Source organism: Chiloscyllium punctatum, chromosome 24, assembly GCF_047496795.1.
Source record: "Chiloscyllium punctatum isolate Juve2018m chromosome 24, sChiPun1.3, whole genome shotgun sequence".
Classification (NCBI taxonomy): Eukaryota; Metazoa; Chordata; class Chondrichthyes; order Orectolobiformes; family Hemiscylliidae; genus Chiloscyllium; species Chiloscyllium punctatum.
Window position 1 is genome coordinate 36,706,109 of NC_092762.1, and position 16,020 is coordinate 36,722,128.

Below are 16,020 nucleotides of genomic sequence, written 5' to 3' on the forward strand. Positions count from 1 at the left end.
TCTGATAAAAGTCAATTCAATACAGTGACAGCGGCTAGGAACCCGCTGGGGTTGCAGGGGTATATGGGAAAGGTAAATAAGGATTTAGGAAATAATAACAAGGCCTCTAGAGAGGAAATTGAGTTTGGACTTGGGGTAAAGGAATTGAGGGGGGAGCGGGTAAGTTGAGTTGAGGTCACAAAAAAAACAGCCATGATCTTCCTAAATGGCGGTGAGGGTTCGATGGGCCAGACGGCCTACTCCTGCTCCTATTTCGTATGTTCTTATGTCAGCTGATGGTAATGATGATGGCACAGTTTAAGGGGAGATGAATAATATGTGAAAGATTGAACGTTTAACAAAATGAGATGCAGGAGGAAAGTGTTGATAGGTGGTCAGTAGTTTGTTGGCAATAGGGTTGATGGAACAGCAAGTGGATCTTATGGTCAGGATGAACTCATAAGATCGTGAGGGGAGGTAGAAGCTACAGAAAAGTAAGTGTTCAAACATTGCGCAATGGACAACATTGGAAGAGATTTGGTCAGATCAATTCAGAGTAGAGGCCACTGACCTGCAATGTTGAATAATGGACTGACCTACATGGCCACCTAATAAGATATTCAGGCCACCTAATAAGAGACATTTGAGATTGATCGAGAATCCTTTGCTTTGTGACCTATTTAATTGGTGTTTTGTGTCATCTCATTTGGAGCCCACATCTGTTCTCTTGTTTCTATTTGGCAGTGAGATCCAGCCTTACTTCAGTATGAATAGTAATCATTCCATTTGCGAATACAAGCCAGCAGTTTAATTATCATATACACTGCTAGCTGTTTTCACATTCAGGCTGAGTCAGCAATTTGGCAGAGAACAGGGCCTGTATTAAGAAAGAAAATTGATTTCCTTTTGAGTTCTCATTCAGCCAAAATGAAAGCGGTAACAATGAAAACTCCATTAGTGTACATATATGCTGAGCTACAGTCATGGTCACAGAGGTCAGTGTAACATTACTCAGTGAATGTGCTCAATGTTTAACCGCCCCAGGGTAGTGCTGATTCCTCCACACACTTGTCAGGCTTCCACATAACTACAATTCAGTGCTCTAACTCAATAAAGGAAATCATTTGAAGATATCTTTTTGAGCTAAATCGCTGGTGAAGTGTTTTTCCTCCCTGATGAGTCCTCCCTGAAATTTAAGAATTTAAAGGAGCAGGGAGATGTCTTAGCCATTATGGAATGTGGCCTGGGCCAGTTTGAGAAACCAGCAGCAATGTTTCAGAAGCAAAAACAGCAGTTGATGACAAAGTTCAGCAGGTCTGGCAGCATCTGTGAAGAGAAATCAGAGTTAACATTTCAGATTCAGTGATCTTTCCTCAGAACCCAAGAGCTGGAGTAACTCTTGAACCTGGAGTTCCAGGTTACCCACAAACAGGGCCTTGGGCAGGGTACAACAGGGCCTCATGTTTGGGTTCTGGGAGGGCCCGATGTGCTCAAGCTCATACTGGGGCCATGATACTGTGTGTGGGCTCCAAGCAAGGATAATAGAAAGCAAAGGACTGCAGGTGCTGGAGGACCTGCTGGGTCCACTGCTTTTCGTCATTTAAATAAATGATTTGGATGTGAACATAGGTATGGTTGGTAAGTTTGCAGATGACACCAAAATTGGAGGTGTAGTGGACAGCGAAGAAGGTTACCTCAGAGTACAAAGGGATCTTGTTCAGATGGGCCAATGAGCCAAGGAGTGGCAGAAGGAGTTTAATTTAGATAAATGTGAGGTGGTGCATTTTGGAAAGGCAAACAGGGCAGGGTTTATACATTTAATGGTAAGGTCCTGGGGAGTGTTGCTGAACAAAGAGATCTTGGAGGGCAGGATCATAGTTCCTTGAAAGTGGAGTCTCAGGTAGATAGGATAGTGAAGAAGGTATGCTTTCCTTTATTGGTCAGTGCATTGAGTATAAAAATTGGGAGATAATGTTGTGGCTGTACAGGACATTGGTTAGGCCACTTCAAGAATATTGTGTAATTCTGGTCTCCTTCCTATCGGAAGGAAAGGGTTCAGAAAAAATTTACAAGGGCATCGGAGGGTTTGAGCTATAGGGAGAGGCTAAAAAGCCCAGAGCTATTTTCCCCGGAGCATCAGATGCAGAGGGGTGACCTTACAGAGGTTTATAAAGCCAGGAGGGACATGGATAGGGTAAATAGACAAGGACTTCTCCCTGGGTTTGGGGAGTCCAGAAGTAGAGGGCATAGGTTTAAAGTGAGAGGGGAAAGATATAAAAAGGCAACTTTTTCACACAGAGGGTGGTGCATTTATGGAATGAGCTGCCGGAGGAAGTGGTGGAGGCTGGTACAATTGCAACATTTAAAAGATATCTGTTTGGGTATATGAATAGGAAGGGTTTAAAGGATTTGGGTCAGGTGCTAGCAAATGGGACTAGATTAATTTAGGATATCTGGTTGGCATGGGCAAGTTGGACTGAAGGGTCTGCTTCATTACTGTACATCTCTATGATTCTCTGGCTGTATTACTGGGGGCAAAGTCAATGTTAGAAGCAGAATTCATCGTAACTATTACCTGCTGCAAGTAAAATCTTACTGGAATTCATGGACAGCCTGGTCACAGTCAATGACCCAGATCACTCAGTTTAACAGCACTGGGAACAGAACACTGTTATAACTAGAGTGAAACCCCACTTCACCTTCTCCTTTGTTATATTGAATGGACGTGCAACATGATATATAATATTTAGACATTGACAGGGAGTGAAGAGTCAGAGTCATGTAGCACAGAAATAGACCCTTCAGTCCAACTCATCCATGCTGACCTAAAGTAGTCTCACTCGCCTGCATTTGGCCCATATCCATTGAAACCTTTCCTGTTCATGTACCTGTCCAAGTGTCTTTTAAATAAATGCATCCACCACTTCCTCAGGAAGTTCATTTCACATATAGAGGATAGGAGTAGGTGAAGGCCATTCAGCCCTTCGAGCCTGCTCTGCCATTCATGACGATCATGGCTGATCATCCAACTCAACAGCCTAATCCTGCTTTCTTCCCATAACCTTTGATCCCATTCACCCCGAGTGCTATATCTAGCCATCTTTTGAATACATTCAATACTTTGGCATCAACTACTTCCTGTGGTAATGAATTCCATAGGCTCATCTTCTTTGGGTGAAGAAATGTCTCCTTATGTCCGTCCTAAATAGTCCACCCGAATCCTCAGACTGTGACCCCTGGCTCTGGACACACCCACCATCGGGAACATCGTCACTGCATCTACCCTGTCTCGTCCAGTTAGAATTTTATTAAATCTCTATGAGATTCCCCCATCTCTCGTCTGAACTCTAGGAAAAACGATCCTAACCGAGTCAATCTCTCTTCATAGGTCAGTCCCGCCATCCCCGGGATCAGCCTGGTAAACCTTCGCTGTACTCCCTTGAGAGCAAGAGCATCCTTCCTCACAAAAGGAGACATGAACCATCCTGTGTGTGAAAAAGTTACCCTTCAAGTCCCTTTAAATCTTTCTTCTCCCAGCTTAAAAATATACTCCTACGTCTTAAACTCTCCTATCCCAGGGAATAAACCTTTATATTCACTTTATCTAAGCCCCTCATGATTTTATAAATCTCTATAAGGTCACCTCTCAACCTCCTACAATGAGGGAAAATAATCCCAGCCTATTCAGCCTCTCCCTATCACTAAAATGCTCCAGTTACAGCAACATCCTTGTGAATCCTTTTGAACCCGCTCCAATTTAATAATATCCATCTCATAGCAGGGTAACCAGAACTGCACGCAATATTGTAAAAGTAGTCTCACCAATGTCCTGTACAACGGCAACATGACGTCCAAACTCCCGTACTCAGTGATCCAAGCTCTGAAGGCAAGGGTGCTAAATGCCTTCTTAACCATCTACCTGAGACATAACTTTCAAGGAGCTATGTACTTGTACCCCTTGGTCACAACACAACCCTTAACTGTATAAGTCCTACCATTAACTGTATAAGTCTTGCCTTTGTTCATTTTATCAAAATGTAACACCTTGTATCTATCCAAATTAAATTTCGTCTGCCACTCCTCAGTTCATTGGTCGAATTTCCCTTTGTTATCTTAGATAGCCTTCTTCATTGTCCACTATGCCACCAATCCAGTTCTGAGGAAGGGTCATTGGATCCGAAATGTTAACTTTGATCTGTCGCCACAGATGATGCCAGACTTGCTGAGCTTTTCCAGCAATCTATTTTTGAGCCACCAATTTTGGTGTCATCTGTAATCTTATTAAGCTCCTAGCTTCTCATCCAAATCATTTATATAAATGAAGGGGAAGAATTGCAGACTGGAGAGGTATACTAACAGGCAACAGAGTGCTTCTTGAGTGTATAATACCAATTTCTGTTTGTTCCACAGGAAAAGCTTCCCTTCCCAGCATGCAACAATCTCCGCCTTCGCTGCAGTCTACATCTCGGTGAGTGCCTCACCTCCAACGCTGAACAATCTGCCAATGGGAATGAGGAAACTTTACTATACAATTCTAACATTTACTTTCATCCTAATTCCTATAGAATTAATTACTTTCACTTTACATAAGAAACTGAACGTCTCAGACTTCTCTAAGCTCTTATAGTCTCATCATCCTCTCTCACTTCAGTAGAATTTCTCTATTGCCAGACATTCTCACAATATTTCATCTGACCACTCCCAATCCATGCTGTAAAGTTTCAGATCTCAAGGATTCCCTCAGCACAGAAGTATTGGCCAACTCCTTAAATAGTCCCAAGGTTTTGAGCTCAGACATGTGTCAACACTGTAATAATGCAATAGCATAGCCCCAGGGTGGAGTGATCAGATTAGTGAAGTATCCATGAATGTACAGACTAGGTGGATTAAAAACTGGTGCCTCAGTGGTTAGCACTGCTCCCTAACCAAGGACATGGGTTCAGTTCCAGCCTCAAACAATTGTCTGTGTGGAGCTTGCAAATTCTCCCTGTGTATATATTTCCCACTGTCCAAGGATGTACCAGTTATGGTGGATTGGCCATGCTAAATTGCCCATAGTGTCCAGAGGTATGCAGGCTAGGTGGGTTAGCCATGGGAAATGCAGGGTTACAAGGATAGGGTAGGGATGGCAGTTCCTCTTCGGAGGGTCAGTATGGACTCAGTAGGCCAAATGACCTGCTTCCACATTGTGGAGATTCTGTGATTATTTCATAGTTGGCTTTCATCAACTGTCATTCCCTGTACTATTTGGCCAGACTCTGGAATACTGCACCTTTAGAAAGGACAGATTAGTGTCGGAACAGGGAACAGCCAGGGTTCACCAGAGTGAAACCAACACAACAATAATTTTATATTTATTGAGTGTCGATAACATGACAAAATGTCCTAAAGCACTTTGCAGAAGCATTATAAAGTAAAATATAAGCCCAATTCATGAGGCGATATAAAGTTAGGTGGGTAAACATTTGCTCAAGCGGTTGGAATTTAAGGAACTTCTTTAAAGAGGAAAGAAAAGTAGGAAGAAGGAGGGTATTCCAGACTTTGCCACCAATGATGGAGTGATTTTAAAACTAGGGATGTGCAAGAGACTAACATCAGACAAGTGCAGATAAGTTGAATGTTGTAGGTGGATTACAGAGATAGGGAGGACAAAATTACACAGGGGTTTGAAAAGAAGGTATGCATTTTAAGACCAGAACACTGCTGACCAGGAGTTAATGTAAGTCAATATCAGGCAATCAGTGATTCAGACTTGGTGTGAGTAAAAATGCAGACAGCAGAGATTTGAATGACTGGGAGAAAGTGAGGACTGCAGATGCTGGAGATCAGAGTCAAAGAGTTAGGCCCCATTTGGAGTACTGTGTCCAGTTTTGGTCCCAACACCTCAGGAAGGACATACTGGCACTGGAACGTGTCCAGCGGAGATTCACACTGATGATCCCTGGAATGGTAGGCCTAACATATGAGGAACGGCTGAGGGTCTTGGGATTGTATTCATTGGAGTTTAGAAGATTAAGGGGAGACTTAATAGAGACGTACAAGATAAAACATGGCTTGGAAAGGGTGGATGCTAGGAAATTGTTTCCGTTAGGTGAGGAGACTAGTACCCGTGGACACAGCCTTAGAATTAGAGGGGGTAAATTCAGAACAGAAATGCGGAGACATTTCTTCAGCCAGACAGTGGTGGGCTTGTGGAATTCATTGCCGCAGAGTGCAGTGGAGGCCCGGACGCTAAATGTCTTCAAGACAGAGATTGATAGATTCTTGTTGTCCCGGGGAATTAAGGGCTACGGGGAGAATGTGGGTAAGTGGAGTTGAAGTGCCCAGCAGCCATGATCGAATGGCAGAGTGGACTCGATGGGCCGAATGGCCTTACTTCCACTCCTATGTCTTATGGTCTTATAGTGTGGTGCTGGAAAAGTACAGTCAGTCAGGCAGCATCCGAGGAGCAGGAGAGTCGATGTTTCAAGCATAAGCTCTTCATCAGGAATTCCTGTTGAAGAGCTTTTGCTTGAAACATCGATTCCCCTGCTCCTCGGATGCTGCCTGACTGGAAAGTAACCAAGTGGTGATTGGAATTAGTAAGTGTAAAGGTAAAGGTGTGAATGAAGATTTCAGTCTGCAGTTAGATCAAGCATATATGAAAAAGATAATGTTACACAGTGAAAATAGGTGCTCTTACTGACAGCGTGGATATGTGGTTGGTTGGTTACTTTGTGGCAGGATCAAACATAACACCCAGGTTACAAATAGTCTGATTTATTATCAGACTGTTACAAGAAGGCCTAAGGATAGAGTTGACAGCTAGGGAACATAATTTGGATTGGGAACGCAAGGCAGCAGCTTTGTAATTCCCATTATTACTTGAGAAGATCTCTTCTCATCCATTGCAGCATGTCGAATAACCAATCTGATAATTTAACAACAGTGGAGGAATCAAGAGAAAGGGTGGTGAGAGAGAGCTTAACTATACATGTGAAAATTACACTCTGTGTTTGGGCAATATCTCCAAGACCTAGCATGGAGATGGGAAGGAGGAAGGTTTCCAGGATCTTGGTTTAGGAGCCCAGAAGGAAAAGCCAGTGAAACTAGTGAATGAGAGATACTGGTTGAACTCATCTTACCTGTTTCAAAGTGAAGGGCCATTATGACCAGTATGTCACTTAAGAAACATTTAAACATGTTCATGGATGGGATAGATATGGAGGGATATGGACCAAACTCAGTCAAATGGGGCCAGTTTAATTGTGAAATTGGGCAGCATAGGGACGTTGGGCTGAAGGGCTTGTTTCAATTCTGTGGACTTCTATGACTCTACTTCCAAGTATTTTTTACTGTTTTCTTTCCCCTGTTTAGTAGTAATAGAGCCAATTGTGAGTGAAACTCTGCGATTCGTTTGAAGTGGAATCGATTAAGCACAGTCTCACTGAACTGGGCATTGCTGCAGGTGTGTCAGAAGGAGATGGATTTAAGCTTAGCTTTGTCACAGCTTAGTGTAGGAAATAGGCCCTTCAGCCCAACAAGTCCACATTGACCCTCTAAAAAGTAACCCACTCAGACCCATTTCCCTCTGACTAATGCACCTAACACTCTGAGCAATTTAGCATGGCCAATTCACCTGACCTGCACATCTTTGAACTGTGGGAGGAAACCCATGGAGACATGTAGAAAATGTGCAAACTCCACACAGGCAGACAACTGGGGCTGGAATCGAACCTGTGTCCCTGGCACTGTGAGATGCTAACCATTGAACCACCGTGCCACCCCAGCCACCGTTCCTCCTTGTACCTTGGGCTTGGGAGGTTAAGTTGGGAGTGTCTACATTTGGCTCGTATTCTTAAGGGACTTGAAGGTTGAGGGCCAATCTGATCAAAGTACTTACAACATGAAAAGGATTTTTTTGTGTCGATTTGGAGGAATTTTCTGTGAGGGCAGAAGCAAGAAGAACAGGTCATAATCTTAACATTATTGCTCAGCTAAATAGGAAGACAGTAAGGAAGCACATTTTTCACACAGAAACATGTTAGGAATGAGAAATTCCCTTCACTAAAAATGAGTAGTGCTGGGGCATTTGGGCTTTCAAGACTGGATCGATAGATGTCAGACAAACTGGGATATCAAGGGATATGAAGCTCGGACATGCAAATGGAATTGAGATGCAGATCAGCCACAACTTGACTGAAAGATGGAACTTGTCAACAAAGGACTGAACAAAATCTTTCCCATATTTATTTTTCAGATGTACTTTAACTCAACGATATCCGACTGCACCAAACTCCTGAAGCCAATGCTGGTGTTTGCCTTTGCAATTGCTGCAGGTATTTGTGGCCTGACACAGATTACACAATACAGGAGCCACCCCATCGATGTATATGTGGGCTTTGTCTTTGGGGCAGGAATTGCTGCGTACCTGGTGAGTGATTAAGTGATAGGCCAAGCCTATCACATACTCATGTAAATACTGTATTGTGCTAATGACGAGGAGAAAAATGTACCTGGGGATGGTGAATGTCTGCAAGACGTCTCTCACTCTGTCAGTAATGGGCCCCTGCCAAAGTTACAGTGGGACATCAAGTCGGCCCTCTGAGCATGTTCATCCCTCTGTAATTTCAATGGAAAAACTAAAGAACATCTAAAGTGGAGGAAAAACTTAGCATTTATACAGCCTCTTTCAAGATCTCTGGACTTGCGGCATGGTGGCTCAGTGGTTAGCACTGCTGCATCACCGCACCAGGGACCCAGGTTCGATTCTAGCCTTGGGTGACTGTCTGTATGGAGTTTGCACATTCTCCCTGTGTCTGTGTGGGTTTCCTCCTGGTGATTCAGTTTCCTCCCATTGTCCAAAGATGTGTGGTTTGGGTGAATTGGCCATGGGAAATACGTACAAGGTTATGGTGATAGGGTCAAAAACTGGGTCTGGGTTGGGATGCCTTTTGGAGAGTTGGTACAGACTCAATGGGCTGAATGGCCTCATTCCCTACCATGGGGATTCTATATTGTGATAGAATACCAAAGAATACCAGGATACCAAAGCAGCCTCTTTGCTCTCTTTCAAATCCTGACATTAGAGCTTTCAGGTTTATTGGAGAGGCCAGATTTGTTCTTGATTTATAGCTCATTCAAAAAGTGGCATTTTATGGAAATGTCAGCCTAGGTCATGTGCTGAAGTCTCTGGAGTGAGACTTGAACACATTATCTTCAGGCTGAGAAGGAGACCCCTACCTGCTGAGAACTCGAAGGAACTCCAGATACTGGATGGCAGAAACAACAACAAATTGCTGGAAAAACTCAGCAGGTCTGGCATCATCTGTGGAGAGAAATTGGAGTTAAAGGTTCAGGTCCAGTGACACATCCTCAGAACTGATGGCAGCTAGGAAAAGGTTGTTTTCCATTGAGAAATGGCTGATATCAAACAAAGCAAAAGGCAGTAACCCCAATCAGGAGAAGCCCCATTTGTAAGACCTGCCCAACGAAGCTGAAAAGTAAACTTTGAATTGATTACCATCAGAGTGCCACTAATGATAGTGCGCATAGTTAGTGATAATGGTCCATGGAGTTGCCCCAGGGGCCAATCAATATCGAGACTATGTGCCACTATTTACAGGCCAATTGATCTTTTTTGTCCAATTTATAGCTATGTCCTTATTGGGTTAATGTTGTGTATTAACCCACCTTCAGGCTGTTTGACTGATTGTTCATGATCAAGGCATTTTCCAACTCTGTCAAATCAATACAAAACATCAAAATGTGGACACTGTCTCCCCTACAACCAACGATTCTGACTAATTGGGCATCAAAAGACATTAATGGAAATGTATCTGATCATTAAAGTACGTATATTCCAAATCTCGGCTTCACTCCTTCACAATCAAATTATCACAATCAGACTTAATGTCCTTCCAGTTTTGCCTGCAAGTGATGTATCTTTTCTGTTGTGCATCAGTTATGAAAAGACGCATTTTAACAATATTTATGTCCCACCACATCGAGTCATAGAGAAGTACAGCACACATACAGACCCTTTGGTCCAACTTGTCCTTGCTGACCAGATATCCAAACCTAATCCAAACCCTTTTGCCAACACATGGCCCATATCCCTCTGAACCCTTCCTATTCAGATACCCATCCAGATGCCTTTTAAATGTTGTAATTGTACTAGCCACCATCACTTCCTCTGGAAGCTCATTTCATACACACACCACCCTATGCATGAAAATGTTTCCCGTTAGGTCCTTTTTTATACTGTTAGGAAATATAGTCATTATATTAGAGGTGAAATTGTTCTTATTTTAGTTAACCAGGGATAGGAATGTGCTCTTCCAAGACATGTTTAGCAAAGTCAATTAAAGAGTAAGGCTTTCTCTTCTCTGCCTCAACACCTTCACTTCATTCCCACCCTCAGAATAGCACTTGCAAATTGTGCCAGTCTACTATTATTTTCGAATTTCCCATTTGAGCTGTCCTGTAGTTTTTATGAACACGACCAATGAGTCACTGATGCAGTCACTGGGTTGCAAATAGAATCCCTACAGTAGGGAAGCAGGCCATTCAGCTTATTGAGTCCAAAGAGCATCCCACCCAGACTCACCCCATCCCTGTAACCCTGCATTTCCCGTGGCTAACCTACCTAGCCTGCACATTCCTGAACACTATGGCTGTTTAGCATGGCCAATCCACCTAACCTGCATATCTTTGGACTGTGGGAGGAAGCCCACGTAGACACAGGAAAACGTGCAAACTCCACACAGACAGTCACCCGAGGCCAGAATCGAACCTGGGTGGCTGGTGCTATGAGGCATCAGTGCTAACCACTGAGCCACCGTGGAACCCCCATGTGTTCAATTCTTAAAGTCGATTCACAAATCAATTATCTACATGTTGGAACACAATTAAGGTTGAGGTAGAGAGATTCTTAATCAGTCAGGAATCGAGGGTTACGAGGAAACTGTGGAAAAGTGGCAGTGAGGGATGTCGAATCAGCTATGCTGCTGTGGGATGCCAGAGCAGGTTTGGGAGACCAGGCAGCCTATACTCCTGTTCATATTTCATTAGGTCTCATGGAACGTTTCAAGGGGCCATCTGCACCTACAATCTTTTACAAAAGAACAGTGAGCAGGAGTAGGCCATTTCGCCACTCGAGCCTGCTCTATCATTTCATGTGATCATGGCTGATCTCACCCCGGCCTCATCTCCACTTTCCTGCCCATTTCACACAATCATTCAGTCCATTGCTAATTAAAAATCTGTCTATTACCTTCTTTAAGGGTGAGAATTCCAGATTTCCCAGAGAAGAACGTTCTGATTTCATTCCCAAACTGTGTAATTCCAGCTGGAAAATCAAGGAGCCCTTTTATTCTGGACTCCCTCCACTAGAGGAAATTATTCCTCTCTATGTACCCTGTTAAACCATTTTCTCACTGTCAGAATCACCAGTGTTACAGTGCAGAAGGAGGCCATTCGGTCCATCGTGCCTGTACCAGTTCCTTAAATGAATGTTATTGCTTAGTGCCGATCTTCTGATTTTTCCCCAGCCCCTTGCATGCTATTTTTATCAAAATAATCATCCAATGGTCTCTAAAATGTCTCAATTAAGCAAAACATTTTTAAGCTAGGGACAGCACAGTGGCTTAGTGGTCAGCGCTGCTGCCTCACAGCACTAGAGACCCCAGGTTTGATTCCACCCTCGAGTGACTGTCTGTGTGGAGTTTGCACGTTCACCCAGTGTCTGTGTGGGTTTCCTCCTGGTGCTCTGGTTTCACCCCACAATCTAAAGTCATGCAAGTTAGTTGTGTTGGCTGTGGTAAGTTGACCATAGTGTCTAGGGATGTGCAGGCTTGGTGGATTAGCCATGGGAAAAGCAGGGTTATGGGTGTAAGGTAGGGGAATGGTTCTGGGTGGGATGTTTTTCAGAGGGTCAGTGTGATCTCGATCAGCCAAATGGCCTGCTTCCACACTTTAATAATTCGATGAAATAATGACTTTGTCTCTTGAACCACAGTCAGTGCAGAAGCCAAGTTTTGCAACAGTTTCTTGTGTATTTATACATTTTTAAGGTAATTGGGATAAGCACCTCACAACTTCCATCAATAAGAAAAGGTATGGTTTCACATCTCCCACACAAGCATTGCCTAATTTCAAAGTTGCAAACACTGTCAGTCACAAGTTGAATAATGCTGACCCCTTATTTTTTCCTGTATATATGTTTTCACAGGGGCTTCATGCTGTGGGGAACTTCAAGGCCTCAGATGATGCCACCCCAGTGAAAGCTTCTCCCAAGAGTGGCCTTAGGCCCCTGGCTCATCTCCGCCATGACTCGGTTTACCAGCAGAGTAAGTCCCTGAGCACGGACGAGCTGAATCCACAGCCCAGGCTCGAAGGTCTAGAGCAGCACCTGGCACAGCGGGAGAAGAACTCCCTGAACAGTCTGAAACGGGCCAGTGTTGACGTGGAGCTGCTGGCGCCTCGCAGCCCAATGGGCAAAGAAAACATGGTGACCTTCAGCAACACGCTGCCACGGGTAAACACACCGAACCTGGATGAGGCCGCCCGCCGACACATGACCATTCATGTCTCCATGGACGCCTCCCGCTCCAAGCAGCTCATCTCGCAGTGGAGGCAGAGGCCGGTGGATGGCCTGGCCTTGGACCACGACCCTAACATCAGCCAGTCACAGCCACAAATGAGGGCTGCTCTGGAGCTGAGGGCCGGAAGCTTTGAGCAGGAGGAAGTGGCGCCATCCTCCCTCTACCCCACGGTGCAGTCCAGGGCCACTGAGAGAGGTGGGGCACGGGTCCTGATCCAGTCCAGAGCAGGCACCTCGCAACTGGTCCACATCCCTGAGGAAAGCCAGGCGAGTGTCAGCACCTCCCCGAAAGGTAACTCAGCTCGGGCCAAGTGGATGCTGCTGGCAGAGAAGGGAGGGATTCCACGGGCCCAGCCCCAGGCCCAAGCCCAGCCCCAACCCCGCATCATGCAGGTCATCGCCATGTCCAAGCAGCAGAGTACGGTGACGGTAACACCGAGGCACTCGGAGACCTCCAGCAGCTCAGAGTCTTCGCAGTACAAGTCACCCTCAGACCGGGATTCATCCAGCATCGTGACAGTGGACGCCCACGGCTCACACCCAGTTGTGCATGTCTCCTCAGCCAATGGCGCCGCAGGGCCCTGGGAGTGGAAGTCGCCACAGGCTGGTGAGGCCTACGAGCTGAACGACCTCAGCAGGGACTACCGGAGCTACCGACCCGCCAAGAGTGGGGGCAGCACTGGGGGAGTGTCACCCGGATCCTCGGCCAGTGACCTGGAACATGAAGACACTCGCTTCTGCAGCGTTGCCACGATCAATGTGGCAGCAGCCGAGAGGAGCGAGACCAACTCGGAGAGCCTGACCGTCGGCTCCAGCCGGGACTCGACATTAAGGAGGAAACCCAACCCGGCTTTCCTAGCTGAACGGGAAACCAGCACAGACAGCGACCAGGAGGCTTACTACAAGAAGCTTCAAGCCAACAGGAGATTTAAAGACTGACCTGGACCCTCCTAGAGGGGCATTCTGTTCCTGAAACAGTCCGGATACCAACTCCTGACAGTGCTTAGCTGCTGAGAATTGGTTATCCCTTATCCCCACATTGAACAATGGGAGCAATAAAACAGTCTTTGCAAGGAGATCTCTTTTTTTCCCTCCATTTGCAATACAATTCTGTTCTTCAAAACTGATTTTGTTTGCAGTTTGAAGCCTTTCCTTGACTCAGAACAGCTGGGAATACCGATCCAGATTGAAACTTCCAAGGCCCTACATATGATGTTTTTCAGATCTTTTTTTTCAAAAAAGTTGTATTTACTCGCACCTTTCCTGCCCTGAAGAGGTCCCACAGCACTTTGGAGCAAAGTGATTGCTTCAGAGACAAAGATGAATGGGCCATTTCAATCCGCATGTTATTTGTGTTGTTATCTATTCCAGCCTTTTGGAATTGTAGTCTTGTATTTAAGTCTGTGGTTTGAAATTGGTTAATGGTTAAAGAAGCAAGAAGTGAGATTAGTGTCTTGTGTGGTTGACCCTAATAGTGTAATCTGTTGCTTGTGACTGTTTAATATGTTGGTCAGCATCCTGAGCCAGGAATTGTACTTTATAGAAGACACGGACAGTAACCAGTGCCAAATGGTACCAACCCTTTGTGTTGGGTTGAACCTGCAGATATTTTCATTGTATACAAGTTAGTTGGGTGTTAAGATCTTTTCATTGATGTGATTAATGATTGTAAACAGGCAAGCACAGTGATCTCGCATGCCCTGCCAGGAAAAAGCAGCAACTGCATGGTGCTAAGAAAGAAATGAACAAGAGTAAAATACTGTAAATGCTGGAAATCTGAAATAAGAAGTCAATTGCTGGAGAAACTCAGCTGGTCTGACAGCATCTGTGGCAAGACAAACAGAGTTCGCCTACCAGGCCATTTAAACTCTGACAATTTCAGGAAAAATCATTAACATTAGCTGTTTCTGATGCTCCCTGATCTGCTAAGTATTTCCAGTTTATTACTGTTTCAAAATTGAAGAAAGATTGAGTTAATCCCAACACAGGATTATAATGTTTGGGAGAATGTGAAACAGTTGAGATAATGCAAACAGACTATTTGGTCAATATGTAGGACAGGTATTGTCCAGTTTTGAAATGTAAGCAATATATGGGAATGCAATATATTAATAAGATATGAGAGTTCATATTCATAGCTGCACCAACTCAGACTGGATATGATAAATGATGTTCTCTGTAGAATATTTCCTTTCGATTCTGAGTGAATGTTGCACATTATAATTCTATGGTGCTGGATTGGCCAAGGCAACTCCTGAGGCCAGTACTGTGCCTCATTATCACATGTCTAAATCGAACCTGTTTTCAGCCATTTAGTGGAAACTGTCCAATAGATGGCACACCCTTTGCACAGCCACCTCCCCTGATAAGATTCACATCGGTCTCAGACTGTACAGAGGGACCAGTTTCAGAACTGTATATAGGGATCGGTGTCAGAACTGTACAGAGTGATCAGTGTCAGAACTGTACAGAGAGATCAGTGTCAGAACAGTATATAGGGATCGGTGTCAGAACAGTACACAGGGATCAGTGTCAGAACTGTACAGAGGGATCAGTGTCAGAACTGTACAGAGGGATCAGTGTCAGAACTGTACACAGGGATCAGTGTCAGAACTGTACAGAGGGATCAGTGTCAGAACTGTACAGAGGGATCAGTGTCAGAACTGTACAGTGGGATTGGTGTCAGAACAGTACACAGGGATCAGTGTCAGAACTGTACACAGGGATCAGTGTCAGAACTGTACACAGGGATCAGTGTCAGAACTGTACACAGGGATCAGTGTCAGAACTGTACAGAGGGATCAGTGTCAGAACTGTACAGAGTGATCAGTGTCAGAACTGTACACAGGGATCAGTGTCAGAACTGTACACAGGGATCAGTGTCAGAACTGTACAGAGGGATCAGTGTCAGAACTGTACAGAGGGATCAGTGTCAGAACTGTACACAGGGATCAGTGTCAGAACTGTACAGAGGGATCAGTGTCAGAACTGTACAGAGGGATCAGTGTCAGAACTGTACACAGGGATCAGTGTCAGAACTGTACACAGGGATCAGTGTCAGAACTGTACAGAGGGATCAGTGTCAGAACTGTACAGAGTGATCAGTGTCAGAACTGTACACAGGGATCAGTGTCAGAACTGTACACAGGGATCAGTGTCAGAACTGTACAGAGGGATCAGTGTCAGAACTGTACAGAGGGATCAGTGTCAGAACTGTACAGAGGGATCAGTGTCAGAACTGTACAGAGGGATCAGTGTTAGAACTGTACAGAGGGATCAGTGTCAGAACTGTACAGAGGGATCAGTGTCAGAACTGTACAGAGTGATCAGTGTCAGAACTGTACACAGGGATCAGTGTCAGAACTGTACAGAGTGATCAGTGTCAGAACTGTACAGAGGGATCAGTGTCAGAACTGTACAGAGGGATCAGTGTCTGAACTGTACAGAGGGATCAGTTC

General features: G+C 44.7%; 1 protein-coding gene across 5 annotated transcripts in view; it reads left to right on the forward strand.

The window, feature by feature from the left end:
• LOC140494454 (phospholipid phosphatase-related protein type 3-like) overlaps positions 1-15,243 on the forward strand; it is a 141,536-nt gene extending 126,293 nt beyond the window's left edge. For all 5 annotated transcript variants that reach the window (XM_072593627.1, XM_072593630.1, XM_072593628.1 and 2 more), the window contains 3 exons: positions 4,390-4,447; positions 8,219-8,392; positions 12,191-15,243. In XM_072593627.1, the coding sequence (XP_072449728.1) occupies positions 4,390-4,447; positions 8,219-8,392; positions 12,191-13,501 (1,543 nt within the window). In that variant the 3' untranslated portion in view covers positions 13,502-15,243. The remainder of the gene's footprint in view (positions 1-4,389; positions 4,448-8,218; positions 8,393-12,190) is intronic.
• The last annotated feature ends 777 nt before the right edge of the window (positions 15,244-16,020 follow it).